This window comes from Phalacrocorax aristotelis, chromosome 7 (assembly GCF_949628215.1).
Source record: "Phalacrocorax aristotelis chromosome 7, bGulAri2.1, whole genome shotgun sequence".
NCBI lineage: Eukaryota > Metazoa > Chordata > Aves > Suliformes > Phalacrocoracidae > Phalacrocorax > Phalacrocorax aristotelis.
In genome coordinates, this window is record NC_134282.1 from 209069 (window position 1) to 234481 (window position 25413).

Consider the following 25413-nt stretch of genomic DNA (forward strand, 5'->3'; position numbering starts at 1 on the left):
GCAGCAGGGGCAAGGGCGGGAAACCCCGTGCACATGAGCAAGCGCGGGGGTGGGGGGGAGCAGAGCGGGAGGAAGGAGCGTGACGCTCTCACGCAGTCAATGGTGCAATATCCTTCCGCGTCCTGATGAAAAAAGTAGTCCCACGTTCCCCTGACCTCGTAGCCCCGAGTGGCTCAGGTACCCCCTTCAGAGCATCTCAAACAGTGGGGTGAGGTGAATCTCTTGGGAAGGGGGCTCAATCCGGGGACATTCGTCTTTTTTTCCCTGTGGCGTGAGGTATATATCCATGCGCAGAGCAGAACGAAACGAGTCCGGCAGCGGGGCGGGTATATAATGCGGGCGCGGCGGAGGGCTTGCCTTTTCAGTTGAGGACAGAGCTGGTGATCGGAACATGTCAGGCGGCTCCGCGGATTATAGCAGGTATGGCGCGGCGTGCGGAGGCCCCGGGCCCTGTCTTCGCAAGGGGGCTTGATTGGTTGGGGGAAGGCGCGAGCTTGTGTGTGGGGGGGTGCCAGCGCTCTGAAGAAGGCTCGGCGCTGCGGTTAGAAAGCGCCTGGTGTCCCGGCCCCTCCCGGTTCTAGACGTTTCGGCCCCATCTTTCCCCTTACTCGCGATTCAGCGGGGGTTTAATTCCGCTCCTCGGGGTTCTCTGGTTCGTTGCTGATATTTGTAGCAACCCCCACCCCCGAAAAAGGCTATTTTTAATTTCATCGTACTCTGAGCTGAGTTGTAATTAAATTGCTTGAGCGCCTCGTTAAGGAATTTTTTTTTATTCTGTCCCCCGTCCGGGTTCCCCCCGCCCGCGTTCCGCCGTTGGCTCGTCCCCGTTTTGCGGGCCTGGCGGCGGGCGAGACCATTTTTTCGGAGAGGGGGGAGGGGCGCGGCCCCCTGGGCGATCGCCCGGCGCCTTCCCCCGCCCGCGCGGCGCCCGCTTTGCGCAATCCCAGGGGCGGAGCTCTCGCGAGAATTGTCGGCGGCGGGGCGGGGCGGCGGACTGCAGCGGAGCAGGAGGCCCCCGCCCCCCCCCCCCCCCCCCCCCCCCCGCACACGCCGGGCGCCGCAGCGGAGCTCGCTGACAGCGCGCAGCGGCAGCCGTTGCCGTGCTCCTTCCCCGCACTTGCGGGGCCCAGCGCGCAGAGCCCCGCCTTAACCAGCTTCATTCCGTGAGGGGGGCGCTCTACGCTGCGGCGTGCGGTCGGTGTCTTGCCGGCTGATGTTTTCAATAGGCAAGACTGTTTACCTGGGATTGAGCTATGCTTTTCTGGTGGATTTTTACTCACTGTGAGCCTCGCTGTGGTATGAAGGCTTGGATGATCTTGTGTCACCCTGAGAGTCGAGGACTTGGGTTAGTGGCACCACAGCCAGTAGGGAGAGGGTAGAAGTTCCTCCATTGGCATAATGTCAGAGCACCTGCTAGAATGATCTGTCACGGGTACCAGATATGGCTTTTGGCAGACAGAGTGTCAACTCGCTTCTGCATGTTAGTTGCTACTTTGCTAACAGTTTTTTCTGTTTGGCGACAGAGACCATGGCGGCCCGGAGGGAATGGACCCCGATGGTGTCATTGAGGTGAGCACATGTGAACTGACTTGAGAATTTATGCGCTGATGAAGATGGGTGTTGGATTTAATATTTTCTATCTTTTCTTCATTACAGAGCAATTGGAATGAGATTGTTGACAATTTTGATGATATGAATTTAAAAGAATCCCTTCTAAGGGGCATTTATGCTTATGGTTTTGAGAAGCCTTCAGCTATTCAGCAGAGAGCTATTATTCCGTGCATCAAAGGTATGCAGGTGATTCATTTGCTGATATCAACATTGGATAATTAGGAAAGTGTTGCAAAAAGTATATGCTGTTTTATTAGTGTGTGATAATACTATTTTTAATCCTTATTGAACAAGTGATGTGATGGTACACCATCTTTCGGGACTGACCTGAAATGGAGAGAACTCTTAATACTGATCACTTATTTCAAAGGGAATAAAATAAAACTTAATATGAATGACCTGTGTGGGAGCAGTAAATGTGTATCCTACTTTTTTTAGGGTATGATGTGATTGCTCAAGCTCAGTCAGGTACTGGCAAGACAGCCACATTTGCTATTTCCATCCTGCAGCAGTTGGAGATTGATCTCAAGGAGACCCAAGCACTAGTATTGGCCCCTACCAGAGAACTGGCTCAACAGGTATTGATAGTGTAGTTAAAAAAAAGCTGCTTGTGCGTTGCATAGGTTTCATGTTTCACAACTGTGAGACAATAAACAGACTTCTTAAGGGGCTGTAACTAAGATCCATTCAGAACCCTTTTTGTGTTGAGTAATGGGGATATAAACTGGCTTCTGCCCCACAAGTTCTCTGCCTGCTTGAAAAGTTGAGCTGATGCACATGGAGGGTGTGCTGGGGCAGGGTTGCAGGAGCCAGCTGCTATGCTGCATATAGTTCTGAGGGAGTATCTTCAGCAGAGAAACAAAATACTAGATCTTGTTATTAAAGCACAGTGTTCTGAGTGGAAACAAATGCACTTTTTGGAAGCTATTTGAACTTGCATGCAGTTGTGCAACGTGAAAACTGCAGTACGCATGCGGTCACTTCATCGGTTTTGTATTTTTGATGTTTTCCTGACTGTTCTTGCATGTTTGAGGGTTGGTATTCTGTTGTACTAAGTGGGAGTGTTTAACAAAAGTTACAGGATGCTTAATTTTTAGGATTAATGGATATCAGCAATGTGGGGTCTTAATATAGAATGTTGGACCAGAACTCGGAGTAGAAAATAAATTATATACAACTTTGTGTCTTTTTCAATGAGAATATACTGAGATGTGAGTGGTGTAGTGAAGATTCTTCTTGAAGCTAAAACTAAACATAATAAATCGGGCAGGAATAAGTCATATCAAAAAAAAGGCAGATCAGTGGAACAGGAACCTCCAATCAGAATGTTTAGTCTTTGTTCTGCTCTGAAGACATTGGTGAGGTGAGACTTGTTTTGAAGCCTGGCGTATAGCAGTGCGCTTCTACACTCTTTTATGGATTTCCTGCAAGTGCTTGACATGCAGGCCGTAGCAGTTCAAAACTTGAGTTCACTTCTGGAGGCCCTGCTTTTTAACTTAATAAGCAGATGCATGGTAGTCACTTCAGCTAGTTTTCAACCAGTAAGGACTAAAATTTAAGTGCTGTCATGCTTTCTAGTGAACAACCTCAAAATAGACACTTGGGCAAAATCATCAGCAACTGTCCTTTCTAACCATTAGAGCTGCATAATCCTCGTTACCTCTGTTAGCTTCCAAAGTCCATAAGCACCAATGATACCAGGGCTTAATCTTTAATGTACCAGGAGCTACTACTAATGGAAGGGTTTTATTTTAGATTCAAAAGGTAATTCTGGCCCTTGGAGACTACATGGGAGCAACGTGCCATGCTTGTATTGGTGGTACAAATGTACGCAATGAAATGCAAAAACTTCAGGCTGAGGCTCCGCACATTGTGGTCGGAACTCCAGGGCGTGTGTTTGATATGTTAAACAGACGCTACCTTTGTGAGTATGAATTTACTTTTCCTCTTGATAATTAGTAATCTCCAATACAAATTTCACACCCAGTAAGAGCTCAGTGCATTTGCTGTCATTGTAGAGAGTTGTACTGGAAAGCTGAACTAAAAGGGGAGTGACCGTAATAAAACAACTTAGTGTGTTTCTGAAACTTCAAGATACTCATTTCTTTTTTTAATAGCACCTAAATGGATCAAAATGTTTGTTCTGGATGAAGCTGATGAGATGTTGAGCCGTGGATTTAAGGATCAAATTTATGAGATCTTTCAAAAATTAAGCACAAACATCCAGGTAAAAAAACCTTTTGCGTGGTTAAATTGATGGATGCAGGTTTGGTTACAGTATAGCTGAAGACTGCTGAATTGTCTAAATCAAAGCTGGTGTCCTAGGCGTGTATTAACACAGAGCAATGCATTCTAGGTTGTATTGCTATCAGCTACAATGCCAATGGATGTGTTGGAAGTGACCAAAAAGTTTATGAGAGACCCTATACGTATTTTAGTGAAGAAGGAAGAACTGACTCTGGAGGGTATCAAGCAATTCTACATTAATGTTGAGAGAGAGGTAGGTATCAGTTTTACTTGCTCTGGCTGGATGAGTTAAGTTCTCTTACCTTCTTGTTAAAGCACTGTGCTAAAATCGCAGAAACCAAGGCTGAGCTTTAGTTTCTGTAATAATGCTAGCAGAGTACACGCAAGAAGAAGAAGAACGATGCACTGGATCAAAAATGACTAGGGTGGACCTCTTTCTTAATGTCCCATGTCCTGTGTCTTAAGATCTGGTGCAACAGTTGTTGCAGAAACTTTGCTTTGTGTCTTGTTCCAACCTTTCCGGTCATATTGAATATTACTGCATACTAGAGCATGCCTAATTGGTTGTCGCTTTGGAGGTTTATTCCTTGTTTGGGATTCTTGTTATGTGCTGACCTAGTGACATGATGCATCTCCTGATGTCCTTTGTTCTGTTCAGGAGTGGAAGCTGGATACTCTCTGTGATTTGTATGAGACACTGACCATTACACAGGCTGTTATTTTCCTGAATACAAGGAGAAAAGTAGACTGGCTTACAGAGAAGATGCATGCCAGGGACTTCACGGTCTCAGCTCTGGTAAGAATTGATACTTCTGCATAGCTTCTGAAATGCCATGTAGGTATTGAAAAACAAATCATAATGAAGTACATTTGAGTGAAAAGCAGGAAAGTTATAATATAGCTGTGCAGTGCTGTATTATCGTTCCCCCTGCTTAAAGAAAAATGCTTCCTTCTATCCTTACCTGCTTTGTTCCCATGGCAGGTAGGGACGCTGGGTTTCATACATCAGTTTGTTTTTTAAAGGATATTCTAGCCTGGAGTATTGGAACTATAGTAATTAAACTTTTCTAACTCCACAGCATGGTGACATGGACCAGAAGGAGCGGGATGTTATCATGAGGGAGTTTAGGTCAGGATCAAGCCGTGTCCTGATCACCACTGACTTGCTGGTGAGTATTACATTACACAGAACACATTTCTGTTCAAATCCAGTGCCAAAAGCTTCATGATTCGGTTAAGGTTCTTGTAGCCTGAACTCTTTGGAGCTTCTTGGAAGAGTAAAGACTATGCTCCACTATGGACTACGCAGTTGTAGTTCATAACTAACCTTGTGGTCGACAAAAGCATGGGATAAATAATTCAAAGTCTGTGGCTTGCATTAAAGACTGTATTGTTTTTCAGGCTCGTGGCATTGATGTGCAGCAGGTTTCATTGGTTATAAATTATGACCTGCCGACCAATCGTGAAAACTACATTCACAGGTTAGTTGTCTCTATCCTCTAGTTGGTGTGCTACACTGAGTGTCATGTCGTCAACAGAAACCTGCACAGAACCTCACCTGTTCTTCCCTTTAGTCTTTAAAATAGCGGGAGGTGTTACTCATGCGTTCATACAGCAACTGCTAAAAGCTAGCAGGGAATAAAACTACTGTGGCTTTGCTTTCAAAAAGCCCCGACTTGTGTGGCTATGGCTCTGAAGTGAGGGAGGAGCAGAACTTTGGGACAACAAAACAAAGCACTGGGAAAATTTAGGTCTGAGTTCAGAGATGGCTAATCAATCATTCATCACCGAGATAGGTGGAAATTGCCAGCAACTAAACAGGCTTGTTGCGCAGGTTGTGGAGTATGATTACAAAAGCTGTTACTGACAATAGCATCTTGACAGCAGCGTGAGTTTCATCTGTAGGTCCTAGCTCATCTTCAGTTGCTGCTGCTCAGTGACTAGGCCTTAATAGTCTTGGCAAACCAGTTGTATAGGGCTGCCTTCGCTTTTGGAGCTCCAGCCGTGTTCGTGTTTTGTGTGCCTTGTTGGTGGTTCCTCTTCCAAGGGGGATTCTTCCCTTTGTGGGGTGTGTTTTCTGACGGCAATTCAAGTTTTGCTTCCCTAGGTTTAGTTAAGTGCTGAGTGACTGTCCCTAAATTAAGTAAACTCCGCTTTGTTACTCAGTGTAAAAAAATACAGGAGTCGATAGCAGCAGTTGATAGCACAAGATGGTGCTCAGAAATGGCATTGTTGCTGTTTAGGATGTGAATTTTTAAGTGGCAGAGTTTGCATAAAGAGTGAGTTGGTATTTATTTTTGTCACAATTATTTATTTTTGGTGAGCCATTTTTGAGTTTAGCTCTTGCTGACTAGGTGCAGTCTGTAGGAAGGTAGAACTGATGGTGGATGCCACTGCACTGTGATGTGTTAGTGACTGACTTGGCCTTCCACAAAAATGTCAAGCTTGGATTTTTCTGTTCAAAAAAGAAAAAAAAAAAGCTACCTATGTTACATTGAATTAAAATTCTCAAGTTGAGTGTGCTGTTCTATGCTATTGGATATAACTGGATTAACTTGGGAACAGTCTGATTTTTGAAGAAAAGCTTATCTTTTGTATGCCACGTGCTTGGGATCGGATGCATGTGGCATGGGTGTGTTAGCTAGGATGTCATAACACAGTATCAACCACTAAATAAAGATCTTATTTTGCAGCCAAAGAGTAACCTTTTCTGCTCTGCTGCTTACAGTTCTGTACTGTTGGCACTGACTGCTATTTTTTCCTGACCAGAAGTGACTTTGGTAGCGGCTAGTCCTGTAAATACAGGATAAACTTGCCAGCGGCAGACAAGAGAGCAACAGTTAATGGATGGATCTCACACAGGTTTTAAGTGGATTAGAGTAGTAACTTGTGTGTAAACGTGCTTCCTTTTTGTGCAGAATTGGCCGGGGTGGTCGTTTTGGCAGAAAAGGCGTGGCTATAAACTTTGTCACTGAAGAGGACAAGAGGATCCTGCGAGACATTGAGACTTTCTACAATACAACAGTGGAGGAGATGCCGATGAATGTGGCTGATCTCATTTAATCCCTGGGATGAGGTGGTTTTGAATGCAGTGCTCGCTGTTGCTGAATAGGCAGTTCACAACGTGCATTGTTGCTTCTTTCTTTGGGGATATATTGAATCTTGTCTCAATGCTCATAACGGATCAGAAATACAGATTTTTGATAAGCAAAGCGACTTTTGTCGTGAGCTCTTGTGGGGAGAGCCATTGGCTTTATCCACTTTAGGGTTAGACTGTTGGGGTTGGGTGGAAAGTCATGGGGTCTGTAAATTTTTTCTTTATTAGAAATTTATTTCCTAGTTCCATAGAAGTGGTTGTATTAGATGTTCTTTATCATTTAATAATTTACTTATGGACTAAAAGATATAAGTGCTGTATAAAGTCAGCCAATTATGTTAAACTAGCCTACCTTCCTTTATTGTATGTACTTACACTTCAGATTGAATTGGAAAGGCCTTTCAAAATCTAAACTTTTATAAGAGCATTAAAATGCATTTTTGTTTCATATGTATTTATTCAATAAAGTATTTAATTAGTGGTAAGTACGTGTGATCTGGACCCTGTTGCTAAGCCCCAGCAAGCAAGCAATCATACTATTGTCTTAGTTAGGGTTAAACCCAGTAAAATTTGCCATATTGCACATGTCTTAATGAAGTTTGAATGTTCAATAAAATACTTCTATATTCACTTAAATTGTAAACAGTTGCTTTTTGGTTAAAAGGGGTGTCTTCCTTATAGGGGAGGGTGATAGCAGCTCTGTCTGACCTGTATTAGGTTGGGAGCTCTTCAGTAAAGTGTGGAAGGTAGAAGTGCCAGCTGCTGCAGTAGTTCAGGGTTATGTTTGTGCTTGGTGTCCAGGCCTCCTGTGATTTATCAGTTACTGGGCTTCTGTGTGGTTCTCAGCTTTGTCACTACTTGCAGGGGCTGGTTTTGGACTAGCAAACGGTGGGTTTGATGTGCCAGAGGTTGTCCCTGTGGGCCACAGCTCATGGGTGATAGACATGTGCCTTAATGCTGTGACATACCCTTTTATCAGAGTAGAAAATGGCTCACGTAGTCCATACTGACTGAATTAAAAAGCCCCCTGCCTGCATCAGTTATGCTTGCTACTTGCCCATGGCTTGCCTTTTTTTTTTATTGTATTCAGGAGGGTGGGGCAGTACAGAGAATTTTTAAAGAGAATCTAACAGGTGTTCAAAGTAGCATCTCTGAAAGGAACAGGTCCAAGACTCCAAAGATACTCAGCCATCACTGACAGCTGTATTTAGAGCTGTTACCTGTACATAAACCAGTTTTTTGAGCAAGAAGGGAATGGAGACACTTGGGAAATTCTTAAGTAACTCTTTTAGAACATGACCTACTCTTTACCCCACATTTTTTCCTCATGTAACTTGAGCAAAAGCATTGCAAGACATTTACTAGAAAGTAATCTTTACAGCATTTAATGCTGAAGCCTCCCATACAAGAGGGAGGAGCATGAGCTGTGTTGCCTCAGGTGCTGGGTTCATTCTGAAGCCTTGTGTTCAGTAAAGGTGATGTTTTTTGCCAAGCTGCATTTTTAAAACCAAGCATCATAGGCTGAAAGGAACAACTCATCCTTTCTCTGCTTTCAGCTCGTGATGACTTAAGTACAGCACATATACGCTTGTTCTCGATGCGTTTACCTTTCTGTATGTAAATCTGCAACAGAACTACAAAGCAGGAGTGTTACTGGCCCCTCAGCAGCCAGAGACCTCTTCATCCTAGTGTTAAAAAAAAAAATATGCAAGTATTCCAGCATGAGCTTTTCCAGCTGCTGAGCAGTCCTTTTATTGCAAAAGCCAGTACAAAAGTACACAGGTCCCTGTTCTTGGAACCTCAGCCACCCATGACACAAAAAGCTGCTGTATGCTGCTGCCAGTCACTGCTGGAGGAGTTAAGTGTTCTCTGTTAGCTGCTGCATCACAAGGGCACAGAGGCTCATTAACTGCAAGTATTCATCAGCACCATCTGCCAAGCATTTGTCTACTTCCTGCAAACAGAAAAGAGAAGGTTTTAAAACCCCATTAAGCTAGTGGTGCTCTAGACAGCTCTTAGGTTACAACAGAGAACACCAAGATGAAGTTTGCCAACTGTTTACTTAATTGGCAATGATGACTCCAGCAGTTGCACATCACACACCCATCATGCCAAACTGGGAAAAAATAAAACTACCCCTCTGGCCTCCTTCTTGAGGGCAAGATGTGACAGCTTGTACAGGAAGGGATGCATCATTTGCACTGCAACTAACTGCTAGGAGCATTGCTCTGCAGGTCATCAACGCCATGTGTCTGTCTTCAGTGAATTTAGTAAATCTTCCACCACAGCTGTCTTTTCTTGGTCAAAATTCAGCAAGTTCATTAATTAACTCTTTTTTTTTGAAAAGGCATATTTTACACAACAGAGCAAAAACTTGTATTTTGCAGTTCCCAATATAAGTAAGTGCTGACTTAAAATCTTGCCTTAACTTTCCCTCTCTATTAAAAAACCCAACAAACCCACAATCCTCTTGTTTAAGCACCATTAGAACAATATAATATGGCTAATAATTCACTGGATTTCCATTCCTTCTCATGAAATTTCTCAGAACAAAAATTCAGGTTCAACCAAGGAACATTCAGAACTAAAAATCAAAATAAGTCATTATGTATACTTCTTGGGAGAGAGAGTGAGTAAACCAAAATTAATCAGTGGAGATTAATGAGAGGTTGTTTTTTTTTTAACTCAAGCTACGGACTTACAGCAAGTTTCTCGACTATGACAGATTTCTGCTTGTCACTGTAATCTTCGCTCTCAACAACAGTATCGTGCAGCTGGTTTACAAGCTGAGCAACGGCATACCCTTCATTTATGAGATTCTGTGTCAAGGATAAAAGAAAATGGAAATAATTCAGCAGCAGAAACATTACAAACTGGAAAACCAAGCTGAAAAATTCTGTCTGAACTGAAAGACTGTACTGTAATTTATCTTGGAACTTCTATATTTCAGAGGACAAGTCAGTAGCCTGTAGGTAGTCCAGCATCCTGCCTGACAGTGACCCACAGTGAGCACCCAGGAAAGACTAGGTGAGCATGGCAGGCATACAGCAATAATTTTGCCTAAATATTCTTCCAGTTTCTGACAATTTACATCGTGGGCATTTTGTGATCTAGAAATGTTTTAAGCATTTAACAACCTCCCCTGAACCTGTCCAATCTTATTTTAAAATTAGGAAAGCTTAGCATCCACAATATCGTGTGGCAGTTTCACAGCTTTCACATTTTAAAGTGCCCCCTACTTTGATTTATTTTTGTCATCTGGTAGTTGCTAGCCTCAGGCATACAGAGTTCTGTAGGGCCAAATCTTTTTTAATAAATTAAAAACCATGGCAACTGAAGATAGCCATTTACAAAAAAAGCACATATTGAGAATGGTAGTCCACAAAGCCATGTCAGCAGAGAGTAGTCTATCAAAACAGAAGAAGAGTTGGTGCGGCCTGATTTTTCTGTACAGCAAAATATACATCCATGCTTTCCAGAAGTATGTATTCAGGTCTTAGGAGGAGCGGCTGAGGGAGCTGGGGGGGTTTAGCCTGGAGAAGAGGAGGCTGCGGGGAGACCTTCTCGCTCTCTGCAACTGCCTGAAAGGAGGCTGTGGTGAGGTGGGGGGTTGGTCTCTTCTCCCAGTTCAAGCGATAGAATGAGAGAAAACGGCCCCAAGCTGCATCAGGGAGGGTTTAGGTTGGATATGAGGGAAAATGTCTTTACTGCAAGAGTGGTCAGGCATTGGAAGAGGCTGCTCAGAGAGGTGGGGGAGTCACCATCCATGGAGGGGTTCAAAAACCATGTAGACGTGGCACTTCAGGACATGGTTTAGGAGGCCTGGGGGTGTTCGGTTGATGGCTGGACTTGACGATTTTAGAGGTCTTTTCCAACCTTAATGATTCTATGATTCAGATTGTGTCAACTGCGTATTTAACACTAATATCTGAAACAGAACCCCCACCTACTCTAGAAACTGGAGAACAGTTCCAAACTACTGCAGTAGATCAGATCATGGTCTGACGAAAGACTATACCAGCTCTAAGGATAGAAAACCCGTGTCATCACCTCTTAAGATCAACACATATTAGACATCATGATAAGTAAATGTGAAAGTGTAAGGCAGTGACACCTGCACAAATCCTGGCACAACAATTCTAAGATTTGCTGCAATAAATAAATCCAGACTCAAAACCATAGGTCCTGCCAAAACTATCCAATGAGGCTCAGCCACGGAAAAAGCAGGAGGCTGACCAATCCTGGCTTTTTTCACACAGGCATGGAACATTTCCCTGGGAGAACAGTACCATGGCATGCTCCCCTCTGTCAGGGACAACTCCTTGATTTAAAATCCAGTTCAAGACTGCCTCAGCCTCCTTTAAACTCAGGAGATGAGGAATTTCCCATTCTTCGAACAGAGTAAGAACATTTTCTGTATTAAAAGAAAATAAATCCACCTCTATAAACCAGTAGCTTGTGCCTTCTCCAGCAAGATCTATTTTAGTTACTGCAGTTTGTACGACAAACTTACTCACTAGTGCACTGTAAGATTAGCATCTTTAGATTTACATCTAAAATATTAAATGTTTTAAAACTGGAGACTTATTACAGCTTTGTTCAGATAGTTCTCATCTAACACAGATTCCATGTAATGAAGAGGGTGACTAGTCCAGTCCACTGCAGATGCAGTTCTGAAGGCCTAAGCCAAGCGTCTCACTAGGAATTCTTACTCTGCCTAATTCAGCCTAACAGCTCCACATATCATCCGTTTAACTCAGCAGAAAGCCAGGGAATCTTATATCCAGCTTTGACAGTTTCCTCAGAAGGGAGGAAACTGGTTATCCCAACTGATGCATCGCATCCAAACTTTCTTTAGCTGCAGCCCAGCAACAAAGGATTCACAGTGCAGTGACCTAGAAAAATACCCAGGCTAGAGCACTAAGAGGAGACCCTTACCTTTGCCAATGTTTCCAGTTTCTCAAATGAGCCGCTCCGGCAGACAGATAGCAGTTCATCAGTTGTTTCTTTAGGGATGACCTGTAAAAACAAGTTACATTTCTTAATTTCAACTTCGTAAACTTAAAATTGAAGTTGAAGCTTACAGTAACAGATATAAACTGTTTATGAAGGAGGCCATTTTCACATTTCATGATGGATATCTGTAAGTGAAATCCAGCTCTTTTCTGCAGCTAGATACACAAAGCTGAATGATGGGTTGACTGAGAAAAGGGTTTAAGACTGTTCTGTAAAACATGCACACCGTAGCAATTGCCTCTGGTTCCATCAAAATGAAAACCTCACAATGCTTACCATTACCTATGATAGTAGCACCTTCAAGGGAAGTGTGTCCATCATTAACATCCATTTATTTTTCAGCACCTCAGCTCAAATTTCCTGCTTCAGGGGGTAAGTGTTTTGTTGCTATAGGAACACCTTCACACAGTTTTATTAAATGCATTTCCTCTCAGGTTTCTCCTCTCCCTGTCAGTATTATCTACATCATTCCGGAAGAAATCACTGCTGTTTTGTTAAGAAAGCAAAACCTACACAGATCCTTGAAGAGATACTGGCACTGTGAACGTTAAGTTGAAAATGAGCTGCTACTGAAAATCATCCCCCTGTGGTGTTTCCAAACCATAATTTGCAGTGATCTATACTTACATACATAGAAAAACACACACACATATATAAAAGCACTTAAAAGATGTTCTAGTCTACTGTCACAGAAAAGGCAGTACATTTTGCATTCACGGGCAGAATATTTCAACTTCAGTTTGAATTAAAAGACTATTCTACAGTTTTGCTTGACTTACAGAATAAGTTGCTAGCAACTTCCTATATAGTATGTGTACAGGATCGGGCAGTCTTTAAAATTCTGGTGGATAGTGTATTGGTACCATACTGCAATACTAATGGGTACAGAACAATTTTTTTATTCAAACTTCAAGCAAAGGTAGATACAGGTAGGAAGTACACAAATGCTTTTCAGACGAATTACAGGAGGAAGTGTAAAGCACAGCTTACCCCAGAAATTTCAGTGACTATTTCCTCTGTGATCTCTTTCCCGCCTATTAGGCGAGTGGCACTTTGAAGAAAAGTAATTGCTTTTCTTAAGTCTCCTTCTGACACTTTAACAAGGTAAGATATTGCCTGAAAAATAATGTCAGAAAATGCCAAGTTATATGTTCACTGTTAATTAAAATCCAGTACACTTTCTCAGCATATTGATTTTAAAACATCAGGTAGTGCCTAAAGCAGATTGTCAGAGACAGGCACAACACAGAAGTTACAGTGCAACCCCTCTACTAATGTATATTTCAATTATGTGCAGTTTAAGAATGAAGCATGGTTTAATGCAAGTATACTGAGCACAGAACAAAAAGCCCTACAGATCTGCTTCACTTTTCTCTGGTGGACATTTCTCTGGTTTTAGTCTAAAATTCATCCCATCTATGGAAGGAGAATAATATCTAAATGAATTTATATATTTTATTTAATACAATTGAGCTGTCTGGAAAAGTATGCTGACTTAGCCCCTTTCACAGTAATGCAGTTATGCACTAGATTAAGCAATAAAATTACACAGCAACCTTGAGGTTACCTCACTACTGATTTTCACATGTTCCTTCTCAGAAACGTCCAATAGCCTCTGCTGTTGGATTTTGTCTGACAAAGGCTTGAAGCGGAATTTGGAGCATCGAGATGTTAACGGTTCGATTATTCTGAAAGAAAGGAAGGTAAGTGCTTGGTAAATAAATGCACGGGTCAAGTTCATACAGACAAAGCTATCAAGGCAGAAAAGGGCAGCATAACCTTAAAACTGCAACACTGTTAAAAAAAAAAAAAAAAGAGTTGATACCCAAACAGTGTCTTCAGTCTTGTATTCACATAGTTACATCTCTATTGACTAAGAAAACTAGATATCAACCTCTCAGTGAAGAAATAAAAAGGAATTTAAAAAAAAGAAGTGTACAGAATAGGAAGATCGACAAGTCCAAATAACTGTTGTGGTTTAGCCGCAGTCAGCAACTAAGCACTGCACAACTGCTCACTCCCTCCCCCCACTCCAGTGTGATGGGGGAGAGAATCAGAAGGGCCAAAGTAAGAGAACTCACGGGTTGAGATAAGAAAAGTTTAATAATTAAAATAAACCAGTAATAGTAATAATAACAATAATAATATAATGAAAAGGAAAAATAACAAGAGAGAGGGAGAGATGTGAAACCCTGGGAGGGGGGCAAAAAAACAAACAAGTGATGCAACCACTCACCACCCACCAACCAACGCCGCCGGTCCCTGAGCCGCGATCGCTGCTTCCCCAGAGCAGCTCCCCCCAGTTAATACACTGTGCATGATGTCATAGGATATGGAATATCCCTTTGGCCAGTTTGGATCAACTGTCCCAGCTGTGCCCCTTCCCCTCCCAGTTTCTCGTGCACCTGGCAGAGCATGGGAAGCTGGAAAAGTCCTTGACTGGTGTAAGCACTACCCAGCAACAACTGAAAACATCAGTGTGTTATCAACATTATTCTCATACTAAGTCCAAAACACAGCACTGTTCCAGCTGTACCAGCTACAGTGAAGAAAATCGACTCTATCCCAGCTAAAACCATGACAATAACCAACAAATTCCACACATACCTGCTGATGTAGTTACATATAAGGCAGAAACGTGTTGTTTTAGATTCTTTTTCCATTGTGCGTCTTAAGGCCGCCTGGGCTGCTGAAGTCATTGAGTCTGCTTCATCCAGAATTACAATTTTAAAAGGAGGACAAACTTTACCACTGAAAAAAAAGAGAAAACTGTTATCCAGGAGACATGCAATATATAGACCAAGTTAAAAAAACAAACAGGTAAAATAATATCTGCTGAACAAATGCATGCTTAAAGGAATAGTATGTGTCAGTCAGCCACCAAATGCACGGATTCCCCCTGTTAAACTCTACGCAGAGTTTTCTGAAGTTTAGATACTGCACCAGCCCTTACAAAGGGTTAAAATACAAATGCTGCGAATGGAATGTATAATCCTTAAGGCCCTGGAGCATTAAAACATATCTGCTCCATCTCTGTCCATAATCAATTTCTTCCCTTGGAGAACATTAAGTCCTGCCATGTACTTTCTTCCTGCAACTTTCCACAGTCTGCTTTTCCACACGTAACGGCTTCACCCGTACAGGGCTTCTTACCACCTAACACCAGAATCTTGTTAGCATCTCATAAACTAGCACCTATCTTGTATAAGACGCTGCAGATTAGAGGTACTAGCGAAGTAACTTCCACCACCAATTACCCAAAGAAGCCTTTATATAGTAGCCAGGCAACATTTGCAAAGGCAACAAGGTATCACCAAATCCAGAAGGCTTGATCTTTTGGGGTTCTCCTTGTCTGCCTCTCTCTAACTCTAATGGCACTAGTAAAAGTCCCTCCCAGGTATTCAAACTCTCAACATAAAATTGAATGAAGTCAAAACTTAGCCAAAGCACTATATGTGTTGCAAACGTCTGGGCAGTGCTGACCCATCATTTAGATTAGAATTATAAAGTTGACCTAAACAAAAACAACGACATGGTTTGTCCCAAGCAAGTCGTCCATCAAACAGAGCCAGATTTGATCCAGCACTTAACTCTGAACGGCTTCCAGATGCAGTTAGCTGAGCAAAAGCCTTCACTTTTTCCCGAATCACTTGTATTCCACGCTCATCAGATGCATTTAACTCAAGGACTCTTTGCCGGAATAATTCAGGCCTGCAAAATTTTTATGACAACATGTTAATTGCTAACTCCTGTAATGATATATTAAAAAGTATGTCAACAACCCTTCTGGCCTCTTTGAATGGCAGGTATTATTTTTGCCAGCATTACTAAATAACATACTTTGTTAAAAGACAGTTAAAATAAGATCATTAAACATTAAGTATTAATTTCCATTAGCTATTTTTACAGTTTCCTCCCAGACTGCAAAAAACAATGAAATGTAAAATTACAAGTGATCCATGGAAAAGAAAAAAAAAAGGAAATGGGTTTCACAAGTTCAGAGCACTATACTATTTGCCTTTCTGCTTATATGCTGTGAGCAATGTGGAAGAACAAGTAAAATTCCCAGATACAGTCACTGGCAGTGCTCTGCCATTGCAATGCTATCAGAAAGAAATATCTAGAAAGTATAATACAGGCAGTATTTAGCAGCAGTACTATATAGCAGCACCACTAATTAAAACAAAAAAAACCAACCCCAAAACAAAAAAAAAGGCCACACCAGTGGATTTTAAGTTCTGGGAATTCAAATGGACACACAATGTGGAGCTGTCTTCCTACCACTAAACTAGAAGTGGTTCTTTCCAAAAAACATGACCCAAAAATTAAAGATGGGTGGCAGGGGGAGAGGCTAAAGTCAACATTACATTTGCTCAGAACACCAAACCACCTTCTCATCCATTTTTTGCTTATAGGTCACTGAATTCACTACTCAAAAAATCTCAAGTGTTACAAGTGAGTTGATGAATGTATCCATGCTGAATTTTAGTCTGACTCCCAATATTACTTACAGGCACAATTCAAGGATGCATAACGGAAAGATGACGATTCAGGTATTTTATGAAGTGCTTTGAGATCTATGTGTAGGTAACAACTTACTGAATACACCATTAAAATTGGAAAGCCTTTACAAAGTTCAGTAAGGCCATATCTTTTCATGCTCTTTGTTATAGGGTTACATGGCTGCTAGTCTCAAGTGTTGCAAGCCTATACTGGTAACAGAAATCGATGACTTGTGACAGGACAAATGAGAAAGAAATTTCACATTAGAGCTGAATTAGAATGTGAAGATATTCCTGAAAAAGACCTAGAAGCTACATAAGAACAGACAATGACCAGAGGCACTCTGTCATATGATTAGAAGACGTGATAGTCAATTACACAAAGCAACTTCATTCCAGCTTACCCATAGAGTTCTCTAGCAGCTGCTAAAATAGTGGAAGTCTTTCCAGTTCCAGGTGGGCCATAGAACAACAGATTGGGAAGCTGAAACAACAAGGCACCCTTTTAAAAAAAAGCAAATATAAACAAACCAAACCCCAAGCAGGGAAACCTACTGAAAATCTGAGCACCTAATAGAACAGAAACTGTCTACTCCTCCTGGTAAATAATATCAAGTCTTTCACTTCTAGTTCATTGCACATAGTGCTCTAAAGGAGGGCAAAGAGTTTCTGTTTATAACACCATGAACAAGCTGTTATTTTGTGACACCATCACATGTTCTACCAAAACTGATACTTCAATTTCTATTTTATTTTGATATATTCCCTTCAGGCCATGTCTGAGATCACTAAAGCCTACAGAACTTACTGTTATGACTGCAGTGACATGCAAATTTATCCAAGGATGCCCTTCAAACAGTCTGGATACTACTAGCAGTGCAGCTGCGACAAAATTTGGCACAGGTTGACTACCCCGTACTTTTTCAGCTCCACAGACTGCCTTTTCAAGCCATGCTGACAATTCTGTGCTCCCACTAACTCACTCCACCACACTAAGTACAAGGCAGTGAGTCCAATGCAGACATACCCTAACACTAATCACAGAGATGTTTGCAACAACTGAGTGGAATGCATAGCGCTTGCAAATTTCTACATCCACCCAAGGATTTTTTCAAAGGAGGAGACCAGCGGCAGTTCTTAAAGAGGTTAGGTTAACTGATCTTTCAAATAACTTAATTAATAACCTCAGCATGAAAAATAGGAATGTATTAAAGAAATATGCTGACACAGGAAGATCAAAGCAGCATAGCAAAGACCACAAAAATAATACAGGATGACATTGAGCAGCACAAAGCATAAAACCTCAGAATTTGAGGATATAACTAGATGTCTGGAATTCATCAGCTGGAATAAAATAGAAGCTGACTTTGTTTTGTCTGTCTGTCAGAGGAACAGTGTAAGCCTGTGTAACATGTGGTCCTAAGATGTGCAGTTGCAGTACAGATGGCAAATTACTGATGTCAGCAAGGAGCTAGTAAGACTTCATATGGAAAGCTACACACCGTTCAGGTCACCCTTAGTCAGGGATGATGAATCCAAACTGGGAAAGGTGATCAACGGAGGCAAGAGCCTGTCTTATGAGAAGTGACGTTTTTAAAGAGTTTGATTTAGTTAGCTCAGCAAAATAGAAGCTGATCTCCATAAATATATCAGAGCAGCACAGGGACAAAGAACAAAGTTGGCATAAACCAAATTTGTATAAGTTAGCCATGACCAAATTTTGGCTGAAATCGAGAAGATTTCTAATTAGCATAGGAGTGATTGCTTTCTATACTACTATTTCAAGTAATCTCTCTTACAAATTATCAGGCTGCACTTCAAAACTGCTGCCTTTGAGAGTAGGGGATGTTTCAGTTGTACGTTCTTAGAGCAAGAATGCAACAGCCCCCTCCAATCAATAGCAAAAAGACAAACCTCTCAGTCTGGCTTGATTTCCAGCCTTTAATAAATGTTATATTTTAAAAAAAGAGTCAAGATAACACAGAGAGAACAGATTCAACTGTGTATGTACTATAAAAGCACAGATAGGATTCCAATCTTCAATCAATTTATAGTACATAAATCCATTTCAAGTTTTGCCTGCTCTTTCTGCCAATCACTCCTTACTTGTTTCCCTAGTTACTAAAAAGTAAACAACATTCACTACTAAGAAAAGCTTTTTTCCAAGTTTAATTAGATACCACATTATTTTACCCCTATATCTTTTAGGAAAGCTCCAGGAAGAGGAAAAGTTTACTGAATGACGGCTGAAAATTCACCAACAACCATGTTAGGTTAGCACACTGCAAGGGTGGAAGTTTTTGTGGAGATTCATAATTTTATGTCTCTGTGCTAATTCACACTCTACTAGTTCTCAAAACAAGCATTAGCAGGTAAAAAGTTTAAATAAAAATCTGTTTCCTAATTCCATTAAACACATACATCTTCTGCTTCTGTGTCAACCTCGTTTATGCTTGTTTCTTACTGAAGTTATCACCAATATTTACACTACTCTTTCACCAAGCGCAGCCTAATCCTTTATGTAACTGTGGCAGTATTTTTAAACAGACTGCAACCTGATCTGGTTATCCATTTTTCCATGCTTGCCAGGGGTAAGCAGGATACCTGCAGGCATCATCCTGCTTATGGGAAAGTTACCACATACAGTGCAAACCCCAAGCCCTTTTCTAGACGTTTCAGTACAAATGAAAAAATAAATTGCAATGATAATCCTATATCTACCTCTCTTTTCAGTTATTAAGATATCATCAAGCAAATGAACATTAAAGAATACTGTGACACTTGTCAGTTTCTTTGCAAGAAACAACAACAAATCAACACTCCTGGCAGACAGAAATCAATTTCTGCAGTTCAAAACCTCTTGGGCTCTGGTCTTCCCAGTTTATAACAAGACAGATGCTTGCTATTACAGATGGAGATATATCAGGGACTTAAAAGTCCTTCTCCATTTAGCAGCTCCCAAACCAAGGCCCACAAATATTTACAGGCCAATCAACAAAGGACTGGCCTCCATTTTCAACACTAAGGTTTAAATAAAACACATTACACAAACCTACACAGTGTTGTCCCAGCTGACTCTTTGATCTCCCCAGATCTCCAAATTCAGTAAGAACTTCTGAAATAAGTACCAGCCACCTCAGAGTTTAAATTACACTTTTGCCTTTTTGACAGAATGAGTCCTTCCAAGAACTAACAAAAATGTCCACATTTTAAAAGCATCAAATATTTTAAAGTACTTGCATGGTTTTGTTCTTAAATGCTTTGCTGAGTTTGGGTATCTATGGCAAAATACAAAGCCTGTAACTATAAGCCAAAGTTATAATTTGTCTTTTCAACTCAGGAGGCAAAAAGTCAACACAAGTGTACTACACTCATAATCCGAGAAACATTGCTGATCCAGAAGCCGTAAGGTTTTAAATAGCTGCTGCTCAAAATAGAACTTCATAACCCATCACCTAAGTGATCTTACGTGACTGATATGTCCAGACAGAATAGGTGGCAGAACCTCATTTCTCCTTAGCTGTTAATAGTTCCTTACTAATTATGTCAACCGTACAAATATCCTAATATAGCAGCACTGCTGTTGAAACCCAGATTCCTATGGCTGCAACATTACACGACAAGGACACATTATAACAACGTTGTCAAAGTAAACTGAATCTGGAGACATGAACTAAAGAAAGGAATTATACAAGTCTTTCCTAGTGCTGTCATACCAGCTTCACGTTGGCTCCCTATGCTCAAACAAATGAAGTACTTCTCCTTTGGCAAGTTCTGATTAAATCATTATTTTCAGGTAGTAATAGACTCACATTAGTCAAAACTAGAACTGCAAAGTAAATCGTCATAAGATAAAATTTTCAAATACCAAAGGCTACCTGTACAGACTGCACATTAGAGCACACTACAGGTGAAAGGCTTCTGGCATAAAACTCTGAAAAGTCCAAATTGTTCCTTTTAGCTCTTGGTAGAGCAGGCAGCCAGATGACAAATGTAATTTTTGGAACAGCTATCAACCACTTCAGCTGGTGTTAGCAGTCCATGAAAACAGAACAGCTTCTGGAGCACAAGAATGACCCTTCTAGGTAAAACGTGGAGGGAAAAAAAAAAAGAAAGGAATTGTCCAGATTTGCAAGAAAGCATAGCCATCTTGTGGCTACCTACTTTATTTTTCCCATTGATGCCTCTGCCTCCCCATCACCTGGTTTGGAGGAAATAACCATCATTCATACTGAATATTTATTACATTTTTATCCAAAAGCAAATACAAATGTAAGCAAAAGCAACTAAAAATGGTCTGCTGCTCATCCTCTTTATATTCTTAGGGCACAGATGCCAACACTGTGGTATAGTGAAATTGTCATACTTAGCTTTCTAAAGCCAAACAGACTTGGAAACTTTAAACCAATGAGTTTGGGGATCACTATCTAGGTAGCAGACCTGGCACTTACAACCTACACTTCTCTCATCAGCAAACAGTACATTTGTTTTAACGTTTAGCAGCATCACAGAAGCACTGACAGATGACTAGAACTGTTTAGGAATGACTGGCAATCCAGACTTTTCTATGAAAGAAAAATTTCCCCTCTCCTCTTAAACATGAATGTCAAAAGTACCAGCTGAATAGTAGTGTAGACACAAAAAAGGCTTTCCAGATTTGAAACTATTAACAATAAATTTACAAATTAAGCTTTCCCAGAAAAACTCCAAACTGCATCACAGAGCTGACATTTTACAATGTTTAGAGGTCTGGAAACATCACCAATTTTACACATATATCATACCATACTACAAGGAAGCCACTTAGCTTGTTTGTAAAGTACTGCTGTAAAAATGATCATTGCTGAGTTTGAAAAGAGAAGTTTCTATTACCACTGGCTGAAGTTTCTGCCTAAACATACTGGTTAGGTAGATGTTATCATTACACTCACATCAGCACCTTCCAAGGACTTTTTCAGCACAGCAACAACTTCATCCTGGAAGGCGACTTCATCTACATTTTTGGGGCGACTAAATAAAAAGACATTAAATGCAATTCATTAGTTATCAAAGTTTCAGAAAAAAAAATTCAAATTGAGAAAAACAACATTTCCCTTCCTGATTACACCAGGTACTGAAGAATTACAGCAATTTTTGTAGTTGAAGTCAAAATCATAGCAGGATATCTGCCTAATGCCTCTGGTCTGTATTACTGAAGTGATCTAATTTCTCAGGAAGCTGTTTGTCTATTTCTATTGTAAACACGAGCCTGAGCTGTTTTTAGGAGCAGAACTTTACTGCAGACTGCAATGTTTTACCACTGTGTAAGCTGATAAAGACTTCTCAAAATCAAAACATTTAATGCGCTTCTGAGCCAAGCCACAGCAATGAAACTGCACCGCTTGACACGGGCAACGGAGGCATTTTCTGCTCAGTAACACCAACAAAGGCCTCTTATAGTAGCCCACAATGCTAGTTTTGCCCTATAAATGAAAAAGTTAAAGCTGTTCTCCCAGGCGGAGACAGCTACAGCTGTAACCTCCATTGCTATGCGCCCACTCCCTCTTCCACACACCCTCTCTAGAGCCGAAACCCCCCCTACAGCCAACCACTACCACCCCGCCCAGCGACCCCACTGCCCCACAACAGCCCTTACTATTTCTCCACCCAGGGGATGGGTTTGAGTCTCTTGCCCTCCCCGCTGCTCCCCGCTGCGCCGGCCGCGCCCCTCTCCTTGGCAGCGGGGGGCTTCGTACTGATGGAAGACGGGCCTTTGAGGAAGGCCTGCATGGCTCCGGCCGGGCCGGGCTGGACCCGACCCGATCCGATCCGATCCGATCCGATCCGATCCGATCCGATCCGATCCGCTCGTCGGCTTCACCTCACAGCCTCCCCAGCCCAGCCGTTAGGCCGAGTACGGCCCACACACGGCCGCAGTGTACGAGCCCACCTCACCACAGGCCCCCGCCAGCCCTTCCCGCCAACCCTCGACCGGCCCTGGGGCGGGGCTGCTTCCGCCTGCCGGGGGCCAACCACAGAGCTCGGTCCCGCTTCCGAGCCTCGGCGCCAAGGGCCGCGCGGCGCTGGTCGGCAGTGCTGCGCATGCTCTACTTTCTGAAGGGGTGCGCGCGCTCTGGGCGCGGAGTGGGAGGCCGGCTGCGGCGGGGCGGTGGCGGTACCTCAGGACGCCGCGGCCGCGCTTCCTCTCAGGGCGGCTGCGGCGGGGTGCCAGGCGGCTGGCGCCCCCTCCTCGCCACCCCTCCCGCTCTGTACAAAAGCAGCGCCGAAAGCGAGCGGAGGAGCGGCCTCTCCTGTCAGGAGGTGGGAGCCGCTGCGGCCCTGGGGCGGGGGCGCTCTCCCTCTCCTGCCGGCTACGGTGCGTGTCGGTGCGTCTCTGGCATTGAAACCGACGGAAGCCGGAGTCCGTGCCAGCTCTGTTCTGCTCCAGCTGCCCCAGGCGATTTGCGGTTGTACTGTCATCGCCGCTCAGACCTTCGTCGGCCCTTGCTGTTGCCGTGCGAGCAGCTCCCCCAGGCGTACAGGTGCGGGGGTTGTTTGTGCAAAAGCTTCCAGTGAAGCGAAAGTGCATCTTTTTTGCTTTCCCATTACTTCTAATCATCTCCGTTACAGCAAAGTCAGGGAAAAAAATGAGGGATGTGATTGATGTGACCGTTCCCTTTAAAAGACAAAAAAGCGTCCCTGTAGATTTGGCAGTCGTGATGCACACTCACGTTGTCATGCGCTGGGTAGCTACAGCTTATTCTCCCAGTTTTGTAGATAAAAAAATCAAGCAGTTCTGCTACCAGCAGTGGTATATTGTGTGGTTGCAGATGTTCAGCTGTACTGTTTCCCCTCGGCTACTCTTGGGCACGAGGCGCAGCGGGAGCGGCCTGGGCAGCTGCGGTAGTGACCACCCAGAACAGAACCTGTGCAAGGGACAAGAGTGGATTGGAGATTGTTTCTATGGCAACAGATGAACAATCTTTGGAAATGGAGATGCGGCAAAAAATTTAGGCTAAAAATAGATCATTCTATCAGTGAGACAAGCCTGTGATCCTTGTCTGGGCAATTTTAAATAAGCTGTTTCCTCTCATCTGGCATTCTGCTATAGAAGCATGAAATCTAGATGGTTGCCTTAGCAGCAAGAAAAGCCATCACATATAATTACTGATGTTGTCTTGTTCTAGATGAAAATACAATGCTATTTTTCTTTCCCACTGTGATTTTATTTGGTACTTCCAAGTCATGGTAACTTGGAACTGGTAAGGACGTACAAGCAGCTAGAACTGATTAGCTTGCTTTCTGAAACTGTATAAAGCTCTGTTGTATTGTTGAAGGTTCAGTCTATTTGGTGGTCTTTATTCAATCCACTCTCCTTAATGGGGCCACTTCAAATATACCTGGCATTTGAGCATTTTATCAACTATGTATGAGCTTCAGGTTCAGTTCAGCAATGGAACTTTGTCTGCTACATTAACTTAACTTCATAACACAACTTTGTCTTTCATTACCTTAACAAAAGTAAAAATTCCAGAAAGCAATAATCAAACCCAAGCTAGTCTAATGCATAGAAAGGCCAGTTTAAGCTTAAAATGCTAATCATTTGACACATGCTGGATTTGTTCTTATGTAAGACTATTTAAGACTATTTATTTTAATTTATGAAGCTATACAACCCATGATGTGTTGGTATTTAAAAACCTTAGTGCCCCAGTGGCAGATGCCTCATAACTGACACTGACTGAAGGCAACGTTCTTCATTCTCATCGTAGCCAGGTCCTCCAGTCACGCTTGAACCCTAGTATTTTCCAAGTACCTCAGGTCTAGTTTCACAGCTGGTACAAGTAGATCAACCGGCTGAGTGAAACGATCCATTACATTGCACTACTACTATAGCAAACAGGAGGTAGAAGTGGGAGCGTATGGTGGGGTGGGTAGGGAGGTGCAGACTGCATCTTTTAGTTGCAGGGCAGTTTTTTTGTCAGCTTGAGTTGATCTAAATAGGAGGCCTGGTCCCCTTCCTTCCCAATCTTCTGTGCCAGCACTTGCAGGTGCACAACGATGGAATGAGGGTTCAAGAGTTCATCTGGCAGAAAACCAACATGTTGGGGTTAGGGACAGTAGCAGGGCAGAAGAATTGATTACAGTGAGGACATTTGTCTTTATAAGTTACTCTGCCTTCTGCCATGGGGAGCTGCCCATGCATCCATCAATCTAGACCTTCAGCCAGTTGATGTTAACACTTCCTGGGAGATGAGCTTTGGTCTCTTTATGACACTGAAAGTGGACAAGTGTCTTCCTTAAAATAAACTACATAGAGTTTAGGAAGTAAGCTGACCCTGAAAATTACATGCTCACAGTCCAACAGCTTTGTCCAAAATTCAGGCTTTGTTTTAAAAGATGAAAGATGCTAGAATGTGTTGAAAGAAATGAATGCAATAGAAATAGGTATATATTGGGTTTCTTAAAAGTTTAACAGCAAGCATTAATAACTTTCAGCATTGGAAGACTTCTGTCAGAATTATGTAAGCGACACAGAGCAGACTGAAACTGGCAGTTTTCATTGTCCAAGCTGCATAAACAAGAGGTTCAAAGCAAGATGACACGAATGTTGAAAGGTATGAATTGGCTTTTTTTTATTATTATTATGAAGAGATAGTAAGTAGGACAGCATTTGGCTCAGCTCAGGAAAGAGTGACTGAGGGATATCATCACTGTGTGGAAAGTCATGGCTAAGATGGATACTGCGAATAGGGAATTATTCATTCCTTCTCAAGATGCAAGAAGCAGAGGCCTGAAATTGAACTATCAGGCTTGAAATTTAAAACCAAAAAATGTGTTTTTTCTCAAAATGCCTATTTAAGTTGCAGATCATGTTGCTACCAAACTTTCTGGCTGTCAAAATTATAAATAGATTCGAAAAGTAACTAGACAGATTCATGAAGAAATGGAGTATTAAAT

The 25413-nt window shown here is 42.3% G+C and overlaps 3 protein-coding genes and 3 non-coding genes across 7 annotated transcripts in view; 5 read left to right on the forward strand and 1 right to left on the reverse strand.

Moving 5' to 3' along the window:
• The first annotated feature begins 2 nt into the window (after positions 1-2).
• Positions 3-7585, forward strand: EIF4A2 (eukaryotic translation initiation factor 4A2). The gene is made up of 11 exons (XM_075098392.1): positions 3-420; positions 1524-1569; positions 1657-1789; positions 2050-2189; positions 3367-3535; positions 3729-3838; positions 3968-4111; positions 4517-4654; positions 4938-5027; positions 5260-5339; positions 6777-7585. Exons 1-11 carry the CDS (start codon positions 392-394, stop codon positions 6919-6921), a joined length of 1224 nt encoding a protein of 407 aa, XP_074954493.1. The 5' UTR covers positions 3-391; the 3' UTR covers positions 6922-7585.
• On the forward strand, positions 1903-1972 carry LOC142060626 (small nucleolar RNA SNORD2). Its single transcript, XR_012661845.1, has one exon. It is a non-coding gene; the product is annotated as a small nucleolar RNA SNORD2 (small nucleolar RNA).
• Positions 4159-4339, forward strand: LOC142060624 (small nucleolar RNA SNORA81). The gene has a single exon (XR_012661843.1). It is a non-coding gene; the product is annotated as a small nucleolar RNA SNORA81 (small nucleolar RNA).
• On the forward strand, positions 4738-4864 carry LOC142060609 (small nucleolar RNA SNORA63). Its single transcript, XR_012661828.1, has one exon. It is a non-coding gene; the product is annotated as a small nucleolar RNA SNORA63 (small nucleolar RNA).
• A 1092-nt stretch (positions 7586-8677) lies between the features above and the next one.
• RFC4 (replication factor C subunit 4) lies at positions 8678-23378 on the reverse strand. Of its 2 annotated transcripts, none has more exons than XM_075098390.1 (10): positions 22632-23378; positions 21405-21483; positions 16878-16957; positions 15563-15682; positions 14579-14722; positions 13539-13659; positions 12962-13087; positions 11894-11974; positions 9658-9774; positions 8678-8909 (listed from the first exon to the last, which is right to left on the reverse strand). In XM_075098390.1, exons 1-10 carry the CDS (start codon positions 23069-23071, stop codon positions 8814-8816), a joined length of 1404 nt encoding a protein of 467 aa, XP_074954491.1. In that variant the 5' UTR covers positions 23072-23378; the 3' UTR covers positions 8678-8813. The 2 variants fall into 2 exon arrangements, with proteins under 2 accessions (XP_074954491.1, XP_074954492.1); XM_075098391.1 differs by lacking the exon at positions 22632-23378 and adding an exon at positions 22109-22541.
• Positions 22904-25413, forward strand: part of MCF2L2 (MCF.2 cell line derived transforming sequence-like 2) — a 191270-nt gene continuing 188760 nt past the window's right edge. The window contains exons 1-2 of the mRNA XM_075098389.1: positions 22904-22994; positions 24952-25070. Of these exons, the coding sequence (XP_074954490.1) occupies positions 25052-25070 (19 nt within the window). The 5' untranslated portion in view covers positions 22904-22994; positions 24952-25051. The remainder of the gene's footprint in view (positions 22995-24951; positions 25071-25413) is intronic.